This window comes from Enhydra lutris, unplaced genomic scaffold, assembly GCF_002288905.1.
Source record: "Enhydra lutris kenyoni isolate GAN:26980312 unplaced genomic scaffold, ASM228890v2 scaffoldscaffold38, whole genome shotgun sequence".
NCBI classification, from domain to species: Eukaryota; Metazoa; Chordata; class Mammalia; order Carnivora; family Mustelidae; genus Enhydra; species Enhydra lutris.
In genome coordinates, this window is record NW_019154122.1 from 10,503,692 (window position 1) to 10,524,445 (window position 20,754).

General features: G+C 53.7%; 1 protein-coding gene across 1 annotated transcript in view; it reads left to right on the forward strand.

Moving 5' to 3' along the window:
• The window catches only part of LOC111154832 (leucine rich repeat containing 38), a 36,483-nt gene that overhangs the window by 5,318 nt on the left and 10,411 nt on the right, over positions 1 to 20,754 (forward strand). Inside the window, exons 3-4 of the mRNA XM_022514761.1 lie at positions 2,537 to 2,640; positions 2,736 to 3,548. Of these exons, the coding sequence (XP_022370469.1) occupies positions 2,537 to 2,640; positions 2,736 to 3,548 (917 nt within the window). The remainder of the gene's footprint in view (positions 1 to 2,536; positions 2,641 to 2,735; positions 3,549 to 20,754) is intronic.

Consider the following 20,754-nt stretch of genomic DNA (forward strand, 5'->3'; position numbering starts at 1 on the left):
AACCCACCTCTTCAAACCCTTCAGATTGTTTTTCAGAGTCCATAGTCTCTCATGGTTCACCTCCCCTTCCAATTTACCCCAACTGCCTTCTCCTAACTCCCCATGTCCTCCATGCTATTTGTTATGCTCCACAAATAAGTGAAACCATATGATAATTGACTCTCTCTGCTAGACTTATTTCACTCAGCATAATCTCTTCCAGTCCCTGTCCATGTTGCTACAAAAGTTGGGTATTCATCCTTTCTGATGGAGGCATAATACTCTATAGTGTATATGGACCACATCTTCCTTATCATTCGTCCGTTGAAGGGCATCTTGGTTCTTTCCACGGTTTGGCAACCGTGGCCATTGCTGCTATAAACATTGGGGTACAGATGGTTAGGGCCACTTTTATAAGCAGTTTCTCTAAATATTCTTTAGATCATGTTTCCTACCAGTATTTCCCCACGTGGGCCTTACGTAGTCTGTGGAAGAGAGGAGAGCCAGTATTTTCTCCCAAGTTCCAAGATGAGAAAGATCCACGCCAGGAGTGGTGTTTCTCAACAGTTTCATTAGCAGAAGCCCCTTTCCTTACTTTACCACCAAGCACCCCTGTTTTGAAAGCCCTTGCTAAACCCTTTGCATTTAGTACGTAGAAACGCATCTCCATTTTCATTAATCAAAGTCATCCGTGAATGCCAGCTTTTGCACAGCACAAAAGAATCAGTGCTACCATCAAGTCCATTACCAAGAATTGCAGCATTTACTCTGGGTGGCCTCCTTGCAGATAAAGGTCCGGTTTCACCTGATTTTTTTTTTTTTTTAAATTCTGAAAAGTGTTCATCACCAAGGGGCCCAGGGACCCCAGGCTAAGAAATGTTTCCCAGGGGAGATCAGGTGGCCCATGAAAGTTTCTGTGACTAGTAGTGGGCCAGGACCAGGTTCAGGAGCCCGACTCCCAGGCCAGGGCCGCAGCCAGCCAGCTTCCTTGCAGGAAGGGCTGGTTGGTGCCCATGGAGGCACACAGGGGCACGGGTCCACACGTGTGAGCTGGGAGCCCAGTCAAACACAGATACCATGAAGCTGTGATGCTGTGGGCCCAAGCCAGGGATAAAGGGGCTCTCCTCAGTACCGGAGTGAGCAGCCGAAACCAAGCCTGAGACTGGAAAGGCAGAGAGTGTCACAGATGGGTTCAGGGCATTCCTGGAGAGTTGCAACAGGGGGACCTTTTTATTCTGCCACCCGCCTGTGCTTTGTCTGAGACTGAAGTAACACATCATGTATGAAGCCTGGGGTACGCTCACCCACTCTAGGAGGATTGAGATGAGCCCCTCCCTCCCGCATCTGCCTCTTCAAGAGGATGATGCCAGAGCGGGGGTGGATCCTCTGCACCTGGGGATGATAAAGGCAAGCGGGGGACCCTGGGAAAGTAGGGGCACAGAGGATTCCGAAGGTCTGGCATGGTGGCTCAGAGTAGAAGCAGGTAAAGGGCTGGAGGACCCCAGAAGCTGTTCCCTGGAACTCTCCACCTACCCTCCTCCCCACCCCCATCCCGGTCTTCTGCAAACACCTGTCATCTGTTGAGCTGTTGGCTCCGTCCCGGAGGCTCAGGTGTTTGATCCATCGGAAGGCACAGAGACTGCATGTACCTTTGGGAAAAAGCTGGGGCTTAGCTCTTATGGTTTTAGAATCTGACCCTCTACCCATTTGTGTGGGGGCCAGGGACCAGGGCAGGGTCTCTGGGGGGCCCCTGCCCAACAGCTGTTCCTTGGGTTATTTTGGTTCTCTGGGAGCTTGTCAATTCCATGGTATTTGGACCAAAATAGCCAGCAGCAGGGCAAACTCTTGGTGGCTCTGTGGGGACCTCTCAACCATTTCTAAAGGAGCTGGGGGGTGGGGGGAGGAGTTCGGCTTGAGCATAGTGTTCCCTGGAGAGAAATCTCCTTCCAGTATCATACTTATTACCCTTTCCCATTCCACAGATGGGACACAGGGTTTCCCTAGAGGTGGAGGCCCTGGAACAGAGGCCTCACCACTGGGAGCCAGACCCCTGTCCGTGCCTCCCCCTGCCGCAGTGCCTCTCCCTTGTGCCTCTTGTAGACTAGCAGCCAGGTCTAATCCTGCCAGGGGGGATTCCAGTTCCTGACAGGCTCCAGCCAACATGGAAAGTGCTGACAAGCCCTGGCTTCCTTCAGGCCACAGCTGCCTGCCGCACGTGACCCCTAGTGCCTCCCTGAGATGGGTCAAGTGCGGGTGGGCGGAGTGAGGAGGGGAAAATGAGCCACTCAGGAGCTCCGCCCAACCCTAGGTCAGCGGCTCTAGAGCCCTCCGGGATTGCCCCGGGCACAGAGCCAGAGGGACCCAGGTCGCGTTCCCTTTGGCAACGGGGTTGGCGCAGGGGGAGCGCTCTTTGGCACCAGGAGGGCGCTGGGGTGCGGGGCAAGGCCCCCAACGCGCCCTCTGGAAATCGCTGGGCTGGGGGGCGCTCAGTAACTGAACTTAGTCGTCGAGCGCTCCTGGCCAAGTTCGCGCGACAGGTCTTATTACCCGGTCTCAGACAAAAGCTGCCCGGGTGGGGCCGCTTTGGCGCCGGCCACTCGGCCACCTTTATCGCTCCCCGCCTCTCCCTGGGATTTTCCAGCGGGTTAATTTCCTGTCCCGGTAAGTCCTTCGCGAGTCCTCGCCCCTCCCTCCCCGACTCTCCCATCTCGGTCCCTGCCGCCCCGGACTCCCGGAGTCCGTGCGCCTTGCGCTAGGTCGCCCCCGCGCGCCCGGGCGCACGCCGTCCCCGGCCGCCTTCCAGCTCCCAGCGCCTGGTCGCCGGGACCCCGCGCGCCGCCCCGCGCCAGGGTTCGCTCCGAGAGCCAGGTCCGAGTCGCCGCGGCTCGCTCCGGTCCCCCCGGCCATGCGCCCCCGCGCCGCCCCCCGCGCCCCCGCCGGCCGCGCCGCCGCCGCCGCGCTCGAGCTCTGCAGCCTCCTGCTGCTGCTGCTGCTGCTGCTGCTCCGGCCGGGACACGCGTGCCCCGCGGGCTGCGCCTGCACCGACCCGCACACCGTGGACTGCCGCGACCGCGGGCTGCCCAGCGTGCCCGACCCTTTCCCCCTGGACGTGCGCAAGCTGCTGGTGGCCGGCAACCGCATCCAGCACATCCCCGAGGATTTCTTCATTTTCTACGGCGACCTGGTGTACCTGGACTTCAGGAATAACTCGCTGCGCTCGCTGGAGGAGGGCACGTTCAGCGGCTCGGCCAAGCTGGCTTTCCTGGACCTCAGCTACAACAACCTGACCCAGCTGGGCGCGGGCGCCTTCCGCTCGGCGGGGAGGCTGGTCAAGCTGAGCCTGGCCAACAACAAGCTGGCGGGCGTACACGAGGACGCCTTCGAGACCCTGGAGTCGCTGCAGGTGCTGGAACTCAACGACAACAATCTGCGCAGCCTCAACGTGGCCGCCCTGGCCGCGCTGCCCGCGCTGCGCACCCTGCGCCTGGACGGGAACCCCTGGCTCTGCGACTGCGACTTTGCCCACCTCTTCTCCTGGATCCAGGACAACGCGTCCAAGCTGCCGAAAGGTGAGCCTGCAGGCAGGCTGGGCTACACACCCGGCTGGGGATGGGAGGGTAGGGGGATCAGGGAGCATCCGGGGTGGCAGGGGTCTTGGGTCAGGTCTGGAAGCCCAGCTCGGGTGCATGGGAGAAACTGCCCCAGGACAGTTGCTCAGGTATAAGCCTGGCAGATTTCCAGCCTGAACTTTGCCTGGGAGTCTGCCAGGGAAAGCGGGTGGGGAGGCTTACATCTGGATTCTCTGGAGTTTTTGAGCCCTGATGCCATGCTTCTCCACCTGTTTCTCCAGCAGCTCAGTTTCCGAAGTTAGGGACCTCCCTTTTTTCCTTTACCCATGTCTGAGACCAACTCACTGGGCTTTGGGTCCCAGGACTGGTGGGTGCAGGTTATTTATGGGCCCCTCCTAAGTGGAAGACACCCTCCTGTGTGGGAAAGGCTGAGCGCTATTCTTGCTACACGGAACATCGATCGAAAGATCCAGCCAGTTCTAGGGGCTCTCCAGTAGCTTCCAGAGCCTGAGCAAGTCTGTTTCTGAGCTCCCAGGTTTGCTCTTCCATCCAAAAGCGATGAGAAATATTCCTGGTGAGGAATACTGGCAGCCGGCTAAAAGCTGGTGATGCAGTGAAGATTTGCAGCTCTGTGGGTTTTCAGACCAGATGTGAAAAGCTGAACGCGAAAACCTTAGCAGGCTGGTGCACCCTTTGCTTTCCTGGTATGCTTTTCCAGTGGTGACACGGATGGACGTACAGATCCCTTTGGCAGATGGAAACACAGAGGGCACATCTGTCAGGGGGCCGTGGAAAGCCCAGCAGAGGGAAGCAGAGGCAGAGCCGAGAAGAGGGTACCCCAGCATCCATAGAGATGAGCCGCAGGACGGGGAGCAGGCAGAATGTCCGTACCCTCCCGTGGATCCCAGGCTTCCAGGGGTAGGCATGTGGGCCTCAGTCCCAAGTGATCTTGCCCCCAAGGGTTTGACAGAATAGGACCCAGAGCTGTAAGGCGCACGTTATAAAAAGTGACATAGATGTGGATTTAAATTTGGTATATCTTTTTTCCACTTCCTGGATCTCGAGGATGTTGCTCCTCTATGCCCTGAATTCCTGTGGTTCCTTCTTCACTCCATACTTTACTAAGCATGAACCCCAGGCATCGGGGCCATCACTCCCCAGCAGACACAGGCCCCTGAACTGGCATTTTCAGCCCAGGCTGCCTCTACCAGGGGAGCAAGTCCTAAAAAGGTCTGACCTGCCCTCAGTCACCTTCCCTGCCCCAGTAGAAGACTGTCCTGGAGACAGGAATGTCCAGATAAAAACCTCATCGTGGAAGGGGGTATGCCTTGGTTCTAATCTCTCCTGTCTTTGCTTTTGGGTGGAATGGGCATCGTTAACCTCTGTCGTTAGTTGAGTGGGTCTCATTAGTTCCATGTGTTCTCGCGTGAGGGCAAGGTGCTATAGGGTTCAAAGCTGCAGACTTCATTCTCAGTTCTGCCACGGATGGATGGCTATGACCTTGAACAGGCCACATGTCCTGTCTGGGTTTCTGACTTCTCATTTCTAAAATGCTTTGGTTGACTTCTGAGATCCCTCCACAGTCCTGGTCATAGAGTCAGAAGACAGAGGTTTGTGTCCTGGTGGAAAGACTGGGTGAGTCTGGCCAGGACCCTTAACTTTTCTGAGCCCCATCTTCCTCCTGTATGAAAATAGGACATGGGCAACACCAGGTGGTCCGTCTGACCTGGTGGTTGTTAGGATCAAAACCAGCTAACCTGGGTGAATGCAAAGAACAGTGAGACTGTAGGATGTTATTCCTCATACGGCCGGCCCATGATAGAGGGAAGAAAAGGGGACACCAGGTGGGGATGTGTGGCTGGGGGAAAGAATGGACAGGCTCAGAGCAAGGACCAGTGTCCTGGCCCTGGTTGAGGGTTGGTCTGGTTCAGTGGGGAGAGACGGAGGCAGCGAGAAGGGAGCACGAGGACTTCAGGCACCTCAAGGGTGGTTGGAGTATGTGTGTGCCAAGAGCAGCTGTGGCCTCACTGTGGACTGCCACGTGTGTGGCCAGAGCAGTGTCCAGAGAACCATGAACCAGAGCCAGGTGGGCAGCAAGGGGACGAGCATGGGCCTTGATGCAAGACAGCTGAGTTCTGATTTCCGCTTACGTTTCTCTCTGAGCCTCAGTTTCCCTCCGACTTCAGCATGCCATAACGGCATCCCACACCTTGTTTGCGGTGAGGTTTGAATGAGATCAGCTCCGTCGGGGGTGCGCGATTGCTTAGCACAGCCTCGGTGCTTGCTAGACACCTGTCCTTGTCGTCCCTTCCCTCCTCCTCCTGCCTTGCGCTCCTTCTATCTTCCGAGAGGCGCCGGGCAAAGTGGGTGAGGGCCCAGCCTTGGTTCAAATCCTGCCTCGACCTCTTGCTAGCTCTGTGACCCCTCCATACCCCCATTTCCTCATCTGTGAAATGGAGATGATGCTGGTGCCCCCCTCCTAGGGTTACTGGGAGGATTAAAAAGGTATTATATATGAAGTTCTTAGAACAGTGTCTGACACAGAGCAGCGCGATCTAAGTGTTAGTGCTGTTGTTACTATCCTCTTCTAACTGGAAGGCCCAGAGGGGTGACGGCACAGAGGGTTAACAACAGCTGGGGGACACAGGTTCCCCCCCCCACCATGTGGCCACCTACTTCCTGCCAAGGAAAATTGGGTTCCATGAGGCCTAAGCTCCAGGGTTTTCTAGGCAAGTGCCCTGCCTCTCCCAGGAGAGGGGACTCAAAGGCAGAAGCAAAGGGATCCTGTCCTGGTTGCCTTGTCCTCGCCTCCCCGTTCCCTCCTCCCCCAGAGAAGCAGAACGGAGCAGAGCAAGTGACCTTGACTGGCTCTGACAGTTGCAGAAATGTCTTCGTCTGCCAGGCTAGCCTCCTGTGCGGTCACCGTGCTGATGGGAGCACTCGGTCACGGAGCACACCCCGGGGGGGTGGAGGAAGGGATGCCTTGGAGGCAACAGATCCCCTCCACCCAGGCTCGTTTGGGGGTTAAGCAGGGCCGGGTCTGGGGACTCGGGAGGATCTGTCCCACTGGTGCTGGGGCTGGAGGAAGAGGGTGAGGGGATGCCTGCCGAAATGCCCCTTAGCCAACTTAGCACCAAACAAAGCAGACAAACCTAAAATAAGAAAACAAACTAGAAAACCCCCCAGGATGCCCAGTGAACTCTGAATTTCAGATAAACATCAAGTTCTATTTTAGTATAAGTATGTCCCATGCAATATTTGGGATATACTTACACACAAAATTATTTGCCGCTTTCTGAAATTCAGCATAATATATGCCATCCTATATTTTACCTGGTGGCCTGACCTTGTGATGGATGTCACTCGGTAATAGACAGGTGCCATCCCCTTTCATTCAACTGTGCCTGGCAGGTAACTTAACCCACTGGCACGTAAATTAACCCACGGTTTATCCACCAAGGTGCAAAGAAAGGAAGTGGTTTGCACAAGGTCACGGTGTCGTATAGTCAGTGGCTGAGATGAGTGCACTCAGGAGTGTCTGACCCTACACCTAATTCTTTCTGATAGATCAGGAGGGAGGGTGAGGCTGTCCCCAACCCTGCCCCCTCCCAATCTCTGATTGCCCTGGGTCGCAGCTGGCCGACCTCCTCCCAGCCCCAGATCCTTCACCTGGGCTGGTGGTTCTCCCGTGAGATAGTGGATCCCAGGCAATTTGCAACAGCGACCATCTCTCTTTAAGTAGGAAGGACTCCAGACTTGGAAGCAAGGGTCCTTGGAAATCACTCAGCTGAGCCGTTGGGTAGAGGGGGAGAGAATGGGGAGTGTTTGGGGGAGATAGAGAACAGCTGGGTAACACCCTTAGGCTTTAAAGCTTTTCCCTGCGGGCCTAGCACCTGGTTTCCTTATAGGAGCCCAGGGGGGTGGATGGGGAATGAAGACACACAGGAACTAGGTTGAAATGCAGATTCTTGTGCTCCCCCAGGCCTACTGAATGGGTGCTTGGGGGGTGAGGCCCAGGGTCTGCATTTTTAATCCCGCCCCCGGCCCCCACCCCGGGCTTGCAGTATACCCTGAAGCTTGAGAACTGCTTGGAGGTGAGAGGGCCTTTTGGTTCATCTCTAGAAACCCAAGGTCTTGTCTTGGTTCAGAAGCTGAACCAAGAGAAACATCTCCGAGATTTTTTTATTTTGGCAAGCAAAGGAGTGTGGGTAGGAGGATTTCAAGGCTCCTTCTAACTCTAAAATTGTCTGGTTTCAAGGGAAGGGAATATTGTCATCATATTAAGGATTGGAAAGTTGAGGGCCTGGGGAGGCCAGGTCCCTCTAGAGACCCCTCTGCTGGAATCTAGGGGGCCGTGTCTCGGTGCAGCAGGGTGAGGGCAGGGCGCCCAAACCATTCGGGACTCTGGGCTCACGGGACATCTCACCCATCCCCAGTGTCGCTCTGGGAGCTACAAGAAGGAATGGCTACTGGGTTTGAGAAATCATAGCAACAGGCAAGGTGGGGCTGCCTCTGTGATCAGCTTCAGAGGTGCACAGAGTGAGTAGACGACCCAGGTGACAGCCTACACCATGCCCCAGAGTGGGTTACAGGGGAGGCGGGTACCGGTCCCAGAGTGGGAGGCCCAACTGCCCAGGTACCTTCCTTCCCTTCCCTCTCTAACCATGATGCATGTGGCCTACAGATCACAGCCCGCGGTACCACCGAAGAGACCTGACCTCATCTTGCACCCCAAGATCTTGATACATGTAGCTATGGGGAGGGATGGGCTGAGGGCCTGGAAGGAGTAACCGGGGGCCACAGCTCATGCTTTGGGTCTGTAACCCTGGCCCCTTAGGGGACAGCCTCCTGGAGAAGGTCCACTAGAGTGCCTGGAGCATTCAAGCATTTGAAGGCTCTACCCCGGTGGGTTCCTGAACCCCTCACTAAGAAGGGGTGTCCTGGCAGCAAGGTCCTGAAAGGGTTCCATGATGAACCGCTTCTTCCCGGCCCAACTGACCGCTCCCTGGGGGAGCTGCCCCCCTCGCCAGTAACCCCACTTCCTTTTCTCATGTCCGACATGATGAGGGCCTGGCTTAGTCAGATGAGTGGGGTCGTCTTGTCATACCGCCAAGTAACCAGTATTTCAGCCGAAGGGACCAGCGCTGATGCTTGCTGGAGGTAACATGGGTCCTTTCTCCCAGGTGACTCCAAGGTGACTCTATTTCTTTCCCTTTAGAAATCAAAGCAGTAGGGGCGCCTGGGTGGCTTGGTGGGTTGGGGCCTCTGCCTTCGGCTCCGGTCATGATCCCAGGGTCCTGGGGTTGAGCCCCACATTGGGCTCTCTGCTCAGCGGTGAGCCTGCTCCTCCCCTCTTCTCTGCCTGCCTCTCTGCCTACTTGTGATCTCTGTGTGTCAAATAAATAAAATCTCTAAAAAAAAATATAGAAATCAAAGCAGTTTTATTTCCCTAACTATAACATAACAGTCTCCTTGTATATGTGGGAAATGTAGAGAAGTATCGTGAAGGAAACAGAAACCACCCTGAATCCCACCGCTACTAAAGCTTTGCTGTATTTTATTCCGGTTTTATTCTTACGTGCATATACATTTTTAAACAAATTGCTGTGGTACTGTGGATCTTATTGCTGATTTTTTTTTCTCTTATTGAGCCGCAAGAATTTCCTGCCATTACAGTTCTTTGAAAACGTAACCTTTCATGGCCACGTAATATGTCATTTTATGGATCTCTTCATTGAACCCCTCCTGTTGTTGGAAATGGGGCTTGTTTTCCTTTATTTATTTATTTATTTACTTTTGTACATAAACAGTGCTAAACCAAACATCCCATATGCGTAAAGCTTGGGGATGCCTCTTGGTATTTTATTTCTCTGGGGTGAATTCTTTGAAGTGGACCTGCGGGGTGAGGGTCGATGGTTATTTTAAACCTCTAGAAACATGTTTGCCTAACTGCACCCCGGGCAGCTTGTGCCATTGGCAAATGGGGAAGACCTGTCTCGCCATCTCTTTCCCAGTGTGGTGTGTTATTATTTGGAAACATGTTTTCTACTTGGGAGGCGAAACAGTGACATCTTATTGCTTCAATCTGACCAATCGGGTGGATGTTTAGGGTGGTTTATACGCCTGAGAAAATCATGTTCGCAGCAGAGGCGGACAGGGGTCTTAGCCCTCTTGCACGTGACCTCTCTCGTGCCTTTGACAGGTCTGTACCTGTCCTGCGTGCACAAGCTAATGCGTTTTTAGCTCGTCTCTTAATTAGAGTGGAGTCACGGGGTATCACCTTTCCCATCATTACCGGTGTCCGGGCCGAGTGTCGGCTTTGGCGGGCCCCAGGCTCTCGAGTCCCGGTGGGAAGTGAGCCGTGAACGTGACCTAAGGCAAACTCGCCTTGTCTTGTTGGCTCCCGGGGAGCCCAGCCGAGTCCTGCGACTCCGTCCCAAACACTGGATCTCTCTGAAAATGTCACATGCTTGTGCCATACTGTCAGTTAACCCAAAGGGCGGCCTCGTTGCTGGGTGACGGGGGCCAGTGGACTCACCTTCCTGCCCATCCAGGGCAGCCCGGGGGACGCAGCCGGATCTGTTTTGGAGAGGCCTGTGTCACTGTTAGCTGAGGCTGACGGGTGCCTGGGTGACTCAGCCCCAGAGCATGAGGCCCCACAGCCAGGGGTTATCCAGTTTCCGTTCTCCCAGAATCCTGCGGTATTCCGTGTGGTTTGGAAGGCTGGGCTGGGCAGGCCTGGTCACCTCCGGGCTGGCAGTGTCGATGACCTGGGAGCAGGAGCCATGGGTACATCTGTCGTGAGGACCTGGATCGGGTGCCTTTGCGGGGTACCCAGAACATTTTCCAGCAGAGGCTGAGGCCTGGCAGGAAGTTTCTCTGGGCTTCTTTTCCAGATCCGTGTGATCCTGGCCAAACCCCACAGCCCCCCGAGCCCAGCGCAGAGCCTCTCTCGTGCTCTCCTCTCTGCCTCTCACGCTTCTTCGTTCTCCTCTCCACACGTTGATAGACTTTCTCTACGTTCTCACACACGTGGCAAAACCACGCTGCTCCAGCCAGGAGACCCGCTGAGACCCGGAGACACCGAGCTCTGTTGGTCACAGGAGGAGGCCGCATCTGGCTTGGCTGTACCCCTCTCGACGTGGGCAGGGGAGGGGATGGCTGTGGTGACACGAAAACAGGGGCCGGGGCATGGGGCAGAGTTTAGGGAGGGGGCTGGGCAGGCCACCGTGAGGCATCCGTGACCATGGCTTTGCTTCCAGTGCACTGTCTGATGGCAGATATGTCCCCTAACGTTCCCGGGCCCCCGGGAACAGCTACACTCACAGCCTCATAGGTCCCACTGGGTTTCAGCACTGACGGTCAGACCCCAAGTGTCCGAAGATCCGCATAGACGGGGACCGTGTGCTCGCTGCTGGCTCGCAGCCTGGTCCCTGCGCTTCAGAGGCTGCTGACCAGGGACCGCCTGGGGCCGCATCTCCCCCATCCTCGGGGCTGGTTATGGGATAACTGCCAAGGGCATGAGTCAGGACCTTGAGGGAGCTGCGGGCCCCTTGAGATTAAAGGGAGGATTCTCAGAGGTGAACCCAAACCAAAGAGGCAGGAATCGGGGTCCTCGTCCTGGCTCTGTCCATAGCTAGCAGTGGGGCCTGCGGGTCTCGTCCCTCCGTCAGTTGCCCTAGATCACCTCAGATGCCCCTTGGGGCAACAGGTGGGAGTCATGGGAGAAGGATGGGTGGGAATGGAACCGAGAGCGCATACACATGAAAAACAGCTTAGAGCACTGTGCTGGCCAAGCTTCCTAAAATGTGTTGGTGGTTGTGTCCCTCCTGCTGACTTCCAATTTTTGGCCCCTGGGCTAGATAATGGTGAAGACTCCTTCTAGCTCTGATTTTGGCTGATTTTGAACCCTCCTGAGCCAGCTTCCTTGTAGGGTCATGGGATGAGACGGCCCAAAGCCCCCAGCTCCTGGCAAGAGTCTCTGGGGTGGGCTCCTGTGGCACAGGTCCTACCCACCAGCAGCTGTCTTTTAAATAAGGAGCAAGAGTATGTCCCCTTCTGCTTCTTCATATCAAGAGAAGATCTGCCCCCTCCCCCAGGTATTAGAATAGCCTTGCTTTTTCATAAGACATCAGTGAGATGATATCTGTTTTATTTTTATTTATTTTTTTTAAAGATTTTATTTATTTGACAGACAGAGATCACAAGTAGGCAGAGAGGCAGGCAGAGAGAGAGGAAGGGAAGCAGGCTCCCTGCTGAGCAGAGAGCCCGATGCAGGGCTCGATCCCAGAACCCTGAGATCATGACCTGAGCCGAAGGCAGAGGCTTTAACCCACTGAGCCACCCAGGCGCCCCGATATCTGTTTTATTTTGATTTTTTAAAGATTTTATTAATTTATTAGAGAGAGGAAGAGAGATCACAAGCAGGCAGAGAGGCAGGCAGAGAGAGAGGAAGGGAAGCAGGCACCCCGCTGAGCAGAGAGCCCGATGTGGGGCACAATCCCAGGACCCTGATATCATGACCTGAGCCGAAAGCAGAGGCTTTAACCCACTGAGCCACCTGTGCACCCCAGGATATCTGTTTTAAACATAACCATCATAAGGGATTATCTGCATCGGAAATGAAAGCTGCCCATGGTCGCGTTGAGGGTTTAGGAGCTTAGAGCCAAGGGTCAAGGACATCCTGGCTCTGCTGCTACTTCCTTGACTTGGGCAGGTCACTGGCTTTTCTGGGCTTCGGTTTCCTCGCCTGTCACCCCCCGGTGAGCAGAGAAATACTGACGTAAAGGAGCTTTAGAAGGAAATGGGGAGCACTTGCAAGAGAAGGACCATTGTCAACCCATAAAATTACAAGAGGGTGGTTTATGGGTCTTCGGGCCCCTGGATAGTCACGTGGCAAGAACCGCAGAACAACAGTGGGGGGCCAACACTCTCTGTACTCCCTTGATGGGACATGGGAGGGAGAGGGTGGACATTGCAGGTCACATGAACTGTTAGATAATGGGGAAAACCTCGGCTTTAATGTTCATTAGTGGGGACAGAAGCAAGGAGCACAGGGAGGAGGTGGTGAGGAGAGGAAGGAAGCTCCCAGCCAGTGCAGGGGTGGGGAGGCTGGGGAGGTTTTCGGGGAGCCCCTCTAGGAGGTCAGGAGAAAGAACTGAGCCCCATAGAAAAATGACTGGGGGGCGCCTGGGAGGCTTAGATGGTTAAGCGTCTGCCTTCGGCTCAGGTCATGATCCCAGAGTCCTGGGATCGAGCCCCGCGTTGGGCTCTCTGCTTGGCGGGAAGCCTGCTTCTCCCTCTCCCACTCCCCCTGCTTATGTTCCCTCTCTCGCTGTCTCTCTCTGTTAAATAAATAAATAAATAAATCTTTTTTAAAAAGGAAAAAAAAAAAAAGAAAAATGGCTGGAAAGGGTAGGCAGTCAAGTGCCACTGATGATTTTCTCTGGCTGAAAGAGTGGTTTTATTTTATTTTTAAAAAGAATAGGCTACTTTTTAGAGCAGTGTTAGGTTTCTGGAAAATTAAGCAGACAATGCAGAGAGTGCCCATAGGCCCCATCACCCTCAGTTTCCCTATTACTGACCCTTGCCTTAGTGTGGTCCATTTGTTACAATTGAGGAACCAGCATTGATAGTATTACATTAGTATTAATGGAAACCAACAGTTTACGCTAGGGTTTCCTCTTGGTGATGTACAGATAGGTTTGGACAGGTGGATAATGTTGGGCATCCGCCATCACGGTATCATACGGGTAATTTTACTGTCCTAAGAATGTCCTGTGCTCCACCTGTCCCGTCCCTCCTGAACCCTCTCTCTGGGAAACTCTGAACTTTTTACTGCCTCCATGGTTGGCCTTTTCCAGAATGGCATAGAGTTTTTCATTTCTTCCTTTTCTTCGATGTGCTCTTCTGTGTTGGTACAATGCCTAAGTATTATGTTCCCCCTCCCCGACCTTACCTTTATTAATATGACCCGCGACAGACAAACAGGTGCACATATCTACATTAGCCACAGCTCTGTCTTCCTGCTTCTCCAGGTTCGGATAACCGCCCACTCCCCTTATACCTTCAGGGAAGGCCTCCCCTCCCCAGTGGTAGAGCTCTGGGGACTGCACGGACTTTGTTGACTTCTGAAGGCCAGTCCACGCCTTTGTAAATAGCCCCTTTGTCGGACTCCCTTCAAATAACCGGGTTTGGGTGGGCTTGGGTGGGCCGTGCTTGCCGGCTGGGACCCGGACTTGAGGAGCTCTTAAAGACTCTTGAGCAAGGAATGATGGCAGGGGGATGCTACCGGTTAAATGATGTCTCCCCCAAATTATATGTCCTCAGATCTGATTACTTCATATCTCAACCCCTCGTATTTCAGATTATGACCTTATTTGGCGATAGGGTTATTTTAAATGTAGCTGGGGCTTGTTTTAATCAGATGTGGTGAGACATGCAGACACAGAAATGACTGTATGAAGGAAGATGTTTAATACAGATCTCTAGAAACAAGAAGTGTGCAAGCTAAGCAGGGAGACACCAAGGACAGGGGACAGAGGGACCGATGGGAAAGTGCAATCAAGAATCTTTTTTGTGGGTTTTGCAGGAGGAAGGGGGAGGGTTGGCTAGTTTGAATAATTTGGGCAGGCTGTGGGCTGGGGTGGGGGTCCCCTAGTGTCCAGTCCCTGGCCCTGGTGAGCATTCCAGACTGCAAGAATCTGACAAAAAAGGTGGATGGGGGTGTGGACTGGGACTGGACGGATTGCTTAGCAAAAATGTGCTTTCAAACTGGTTGATTACTGTCTCTAGGAAGTGGCGGACCCTGGGAGGGGCCCCAAGATGTCAAAGCTAAATAAAACACAGAAAGTCAAAAACATGATTAAGACAGAGGTCACTGCAGATGTAATTACTTAGGATACGGGCACAAGGGTGGGCCCTAAACCAGTAGGACTGATGTCCTTATAAATAGGGCCAATTGGGGCACACGCCAACAGGGAGAAGGCTGAGGTCAAGGCGATGTTCCACAGGTCAAGGAACACCAAGGATGGCCAGCAAACCCCCAGGAGCAGGGGTTCAGTAGCCTCCAAAATGGTGTCCAGCCGTCAGTCAGGTTTTATGATGTCAAAGCGAATCCCTCTGCTGCGTTTGATTAAAGGGGAATAAGCACTAAAGGTAAAATCAGGCTCTTGTTTATTTGATCGGGTGTTCTCTCGAGCAGGCTGTTCCCATAGCTCGTTAACGGAGTGTCTGACCATGTTCCAGGCCCTGAGCTAAGCAGCCCAGGGCAGCCCCACCCAGTGGAAAGACGAAGTGAGCCACAAATGAACAGATGAAATTAATTTTAATATTTTATTGAACCAGCAGATCTGGAAGGTTAATTTTTTTCAACCTGTCGTCAAGGGAAAAGTCATTCATGAGATCTTTTCCCGTTGTGTTTGCACACCGAGTTTTCACAGTCTGGGGTGTATTTGACACCTGCGGCACAGCTCAGTCCAGACTGGACACATGTGACCTTGTCAGCATGTGACCAGGCGCTACCCCAGGGGACAGCAGAGCTCTAGGTCTGTTGGTGTTGTCTAAGGAGTACATTTCCAGCCAACATCTCCCCATTGGACAGGTAAGAAAGCAAAGGCACAGGCAGGTTGATGTAGCTCTGCCCGGGTCACCAGCCAGAGTGGAGGTGTGACCCGGAGAGACTGGCTCCAGGATCTCCGTCACGGGCCCCTGCGCAGCTTCTCAACTCTCATATCGGAAACCGGGGTCCCCTCGCGGCGAGCCCATCCTCTCGGGTCCAGAGCCTCTGCTTTGGGCTCAGAACCAGACTCGGTCAGGAAGCTTTCCAGAGTCGGAACCTGGCCTGAATCCAAAGATCACCTGAGTGTCTTCGCAGAAACCGGAGCAGACGAAACACGTGTGAAAACTAGTTCGGCTGCAAGCGTGAAGGACGTGGCAGTGATCTGGATGAAAACTCCGCTCTCTTGGAGGACGCACTCCAGAAAACTCAAGCTCAGCTTATGGGGTGATCTAGTTTATCCTTCTTCATTTTCAGGTAGGAAACTGGCTCAGAGAGATCGAGTGACTTGTCCAAAGCCATGCAGTGAACCAGTGAAAACGCAGACAAAGGTCTAGCCCAGCCTCCCTCCCCAGTTCCAGGCTGCTGCCGTACCCTCATATTGCTCACCCGTCACCATACGGGTATGTGGCACAGTGTCTGAGAACTCAGGCTTTGCATTTAGAGACCCCACCCCTTGAACCCTGCTCTTCTATATACTAGCTGTGTGAGTCTGGGCAGATAACTAACCTCTCTGTGCTTCAGTTGTCCCATGTGTAAAATATGGACAATAATATTCATAGCTTGGCACAGCGCCTGGCACACCGAAAGCCCCTAATGAACACTGTTATTATTATCAGCCATAAATCTATGCCCGTGTCGCCTCCCCAAGGACCCCAGTTCCAGAGGCTCACTCTGAGCATCCGATATGTCTCAGTGTGATACTGCTGTGGGTGCTCGGGACTGAGGGTCCATTCCCAAGCGGGGCTCTGCCTCTGACTCACTGCGTGATCTTGGGGGCTGTGTTACAGGAAACTATTCCTGTAACAGATTCCCACAAAATTAGGGCCTTAAGGTCATACAGATCTATGATCTTACAGTTCTGTGGGCCAGAAGTTCAAAACAGGTCTTGCAGGCTGAAATCAAGGTGTCTGGGTTCCTTTGGCCTTTCCTGGTTTCCCGTTTCCCCACATGTGAAAACAGAGCCTTAGATAAAGGTGAGGGCCTCTCTGCCCGCCCAGGTTGTTTCTAATGACACCCCTGTCCCTCCCTCCAACCTCTGGCCCTGTGGTCACTTCCAAACATCCCACAACTCAGGACAGGTGGAGGACATCATGATGAAGATGATGGAACCAGGACAGGTGGGGGACATCATGATGGAGATGATGGAACCAGGACAGGTAGTGGACATCATGGTGGAGATGGTGGAACCAGGACAGGTGGGGGACATTGTGGTGGAGATGGTGGAACCAGGACAGGTGGGGGACATCATAGTGGAGATGGTGGAACCAGGACAGGTGGGGGACATTGTGGTGGAGATGGTGGAACCAGGACAGGTGGGGGACATTGTGGTGGAGATATGGAGATGATGGAACCAGGACAGGTGGAAGACATTATGGTGGAGATGATGGAACCAGGATGGTTGGGGGACATCATGGTAGAGATGGTGGAACCAGGATGCTTGGGGGACATCATGTTGGAGATGGTGGAACCAGGGTGGTTGGGGGACATCATGGTGGAGATGGTGGAACCAGGATAGGTGGGGGACATTGTGGTGGAGATGGTGTACATGGGACAGGTCCGGGACATCATGTTGTAGATAGTGGAACCAGGACAGGTAGTGGACAACACGGTGGAGTTGATAGAACCAGGCCAGGTGGTGGACATCGTGGTGGAGATGGTGCACATGGGACGGGTGGTGGAAGTAATAATGGTGGTGATGGTCAAGGTGATGGCATTGACAGTGATGCTGGTGGTGGTAGTGGAAACGCATGCACGCCTTCGCAGAGAAAGATTTTCAGCCCTCAGTGATCATCCCTGCTCATTTCTTACCAGGAGGAGGACAGGCTGGGAAACTGCACTGTGAGTCTGTCGATGTTCTATCCTTGTGCAGTGACTAATGTGGGTGTCCTGAGGTCCAGGGCTGCCAGTCAGGCTGGAGCGTAGCATAGCAGAGTCCCAACCCTGGCGTAGGACTGACTGCTCTCTGCTGCCCATTCTACAGAACGTGGTCTGTGGAGACAGTCCCAAGCAGGAGCCCTTGACCTGATGCTGCGATGTCTCTTCCTCTGGTGGAAGCCAGCTGATTACTTAATCAGACAAAGTGTCTGCGGCTGAGACAGGGAGGACAATTGGGAATTTCCCCTGATGCCGCAGCCCATATTTAATGAAAGTTATGGTGGAGAACAAGGGCCAGCACTATAGAAAATTAGAGCTGGTGTTCCCAGCACCCCGCCCCCCTGCAGTCCATGCAGGGGTGCCTCCCCACAAAGTCTTCCACTGTGACACCAAGAGGCTGCAGCAAGGAGCCATGGGACCCGCACCTTTAGGTCCAATAAAAGGGAGATGTGGGGTGGGGTGACAGGCGCAGATACCTTTGGATCTAACCTTCTACAGGGCTGCAAAATCAGGAAGCCGTGGCTGGAAGTCCGACCTGGCCTGTGAAAGAATGCGCTGCTTCTTTCTGTCTCCTGCTTCTTTGGGTTTGGAGTTCTGGAAACCAGCCCCTGGCCCACATGGAGCCCTCCAACCCCAGAGTGTTGGAGAGGAGAGTGATAGGAGGGTGAGCTCTGGTCACGAGCAGTGGGACGAATGCCCAGGGGTCCCCAGAGGGCCTTCATGCTGGTCCCTTTCTTCAGGAGATGGGAGGGGAGGCTCCTTCCCTGGGAGCTGTTGCTCTGGCTAGTTTGGGTGGAGAGAATCAGCCACGCTCTCTCTCTAACCCTCCTTGACACTGGGGCCTTCTCACAACTTGAAGCGTTTAGTATAGGTTTTGGGCAGGGCGTTTGCAGAAGAACCACTCCGAATGGCCCATGAGCGCATGATACGACAGTGAGCTCTACTCGTCATCAGAGAAATGCAGATTACATCAGCAGTTATGCTCTTTTATGGCTTTTGAGATCAGCCAAGATGAACGAGTAACAAAATCCATTGTCGCCACAAGTGCAGGGACGGTCCTCGGCTTGTGGGAATGCATCGTGGGGAGATAATTAAGAATGTGTATACAGATGCCCATAGCAGCCTTGCTTCTAGTAAGGAAAGAACGGGAAGGGCCCTGGGATTGCAGAAGGAAATCATGGCTCAGCTACACAGTACAGTGCCTGCAGCCATTTAAAATAATGTTTGGGGAGCAGGAGCGCCTGCGTGGCTCAGTTGGTTAAGCGTCTGACTCTTGATCTCAGCTCAGGTCTCGATCTCAGGGTCGTGAGTTCAAGCCCCGCCTGGGGCTCTGCACTGGGTGTGGAGTCTGCTTAAAAATCAATCAATCAATAAGACATTTGGCAATGACCTTGGTCGGATGGAAAGATGTTCCCAGTGTGCTTACCCAACAGAGCGGCAGAGTATATTTCTACCTGGGTGATATCTGTGCGCAGATGCACAGAAGAAATCGAAAAAGGTATAAGCCAGCGTGTTAAATATGTATGTATGTATGGGTCCTTTTATCCTCCTTCCTTTTGTTTATTTCTGTTCTTTCAGTGAATTCATAGGCTTTGCCTACGTGGAGTTGGGAAAACAAAAAAATATATTTTTAATGACAAAAGTGCTTGGAAGAGCTTTTCGTTGATGTGGGTTAGGCAGGTCTGGGGTTGGGTGGGGAACGCTGGCTCAGCAGGGAGGGCCCCAGAGATCCTCTGGCTGCAGGCCTGTTTGTTGGCAAGGGGCAAGAGATTAATCTCAATCTACCATCCGCTGTGTCACCGTCTATTTTGGGAGAGTGGCAGCTCTTCACCCTCTCCAGCAAAGGTGTCAGCTGCTGGGGAGCAGTCATCAGTCAAGGGGACAGAGCAGCAGCGGGGGTGGGGGGCGAGCCATCAGGCAGAAGGAAGGAGGCATGTCTCCAGGGGACGGTTCCTGCAGGGCAGGGCTGCCGGACAGAGTGCTCTGGCCACCTTCATGGTCAAGCCACTCAGGATTCAGTTTATCGAATCAGAGAGACTGTGGCCCAGTGTCAGTCACGTGCTGACCCCCGGGGCCAGGGAAGGGCCACACATTTTCATGAGGTCCCCAAGGAGTGGAAGGGGATGGCGCAAAAATGCGATCTGGGAGCAGCCTCCAGATAAGGAGACAGGGAGGACGAGAGGCCCAAGGACAGCAGGTGACTTATGTGTCACACATAAGACACCCGGAGTGGGTTGAATTGTGTCCCCCCAAGAGATATGGCCAAGTCCCACGAGTGGGAACTTATTTGGAAAGGGTCTTTGCTGAGGTAACTAAAGATCTCGAGATGAGCTCATCCTGGATTTCGGATGGGCCCTAAATCCAACGGCAGGTGTGTTTTTACACGAGAGAGACGTGACAGAGGCGGGCGGGGGGACATGCTGTCATAAACCCAGGAATCTCTAGGGCCACAAGAGCTGGAGGGGGCCACGCCGCATTCCCCGCCTCGAGCCTTCAGAGGGAGCCCGGCCCTCCTGGCACTTCAGTTCCAGGCTCTGGCCTCCAGAACTGGGAGGGAATAAACTTGCTTGAAGCCACCCAGTGTGTGACAATTAGTTTGGGCAGCCGTAGGAGAGGAAGACAACACCCAGACCCTTGAGCATGACCTTGGGTGTTCTTTCCACCAAGTACCCTGGGTGGGGGCTGCCGCTGGAGACAGCACAGGCTCCAGACCGGGTCTGCACGTTCACTGTACAGCCTTGGCGTCCTGATATGAACCACTGGGGCTTAAAATCCCCTGCAGTAATTTGTGCAAGTACTTTTAAGGCAATAAGGGTGGGTAACAGCTAACCGCCCAGGTCTGGAGTCAGACTGCCTGATCCCAAATTATGGTTCTACCATTTCTCCGCTGGAGGATCTTAAGCAAGTAACGCAGTGGTTCAGTTTCCTTACCTGCAAGCCAGAGTCACCATCGTACTTGTCCCAATGTCTGCTTTGTGGGTTAAAGCAGTGTAGACAGTGCAGGGTGCTTAGAAGGACACTTAGCATGTGGTAAGACTCCAGGGAGGATAGCTGATGTGCCCCCACTACTTGTGGGGGGATTTTTGTTCCCAGAACATCTGTTCCTGAAGAGCACTTCAAGTTTCCACCCCTCAAGAGGGAAAAGCACGGGAAAAATACGTAAAGGTTCTCTTTCCTTGGAGGGAGCAGAGAGTTATCTGCTGATGAATTTGGGGAAAAAGACTTTGGTCCAGCATCATCAGCCGTTAGGGGGAATGGCCTGTCTGTCAGGGGTGATGGCTTAGGAAGCTCCTTGTGGTGCACCGCTAAGCCATTTCCCCATCCTATCTTTATTCATACATTCATTCAAAAATATATTTTGAAAGTTCTAGATACGGGGAATACAGCAGGGAACAAAACCAGAAGCCTGACCTCACAGAGCCGACACTGCAATGGGGAGCGTCAGAGAAGCAGAAAATAAACGAATACATATCTAGGCAATATGGCAGGTGTGGTTGGGGTGGAGAATGATCGTTGGGGTGGTGAGAGCATCTCCGACAAAGTGACGCCTGA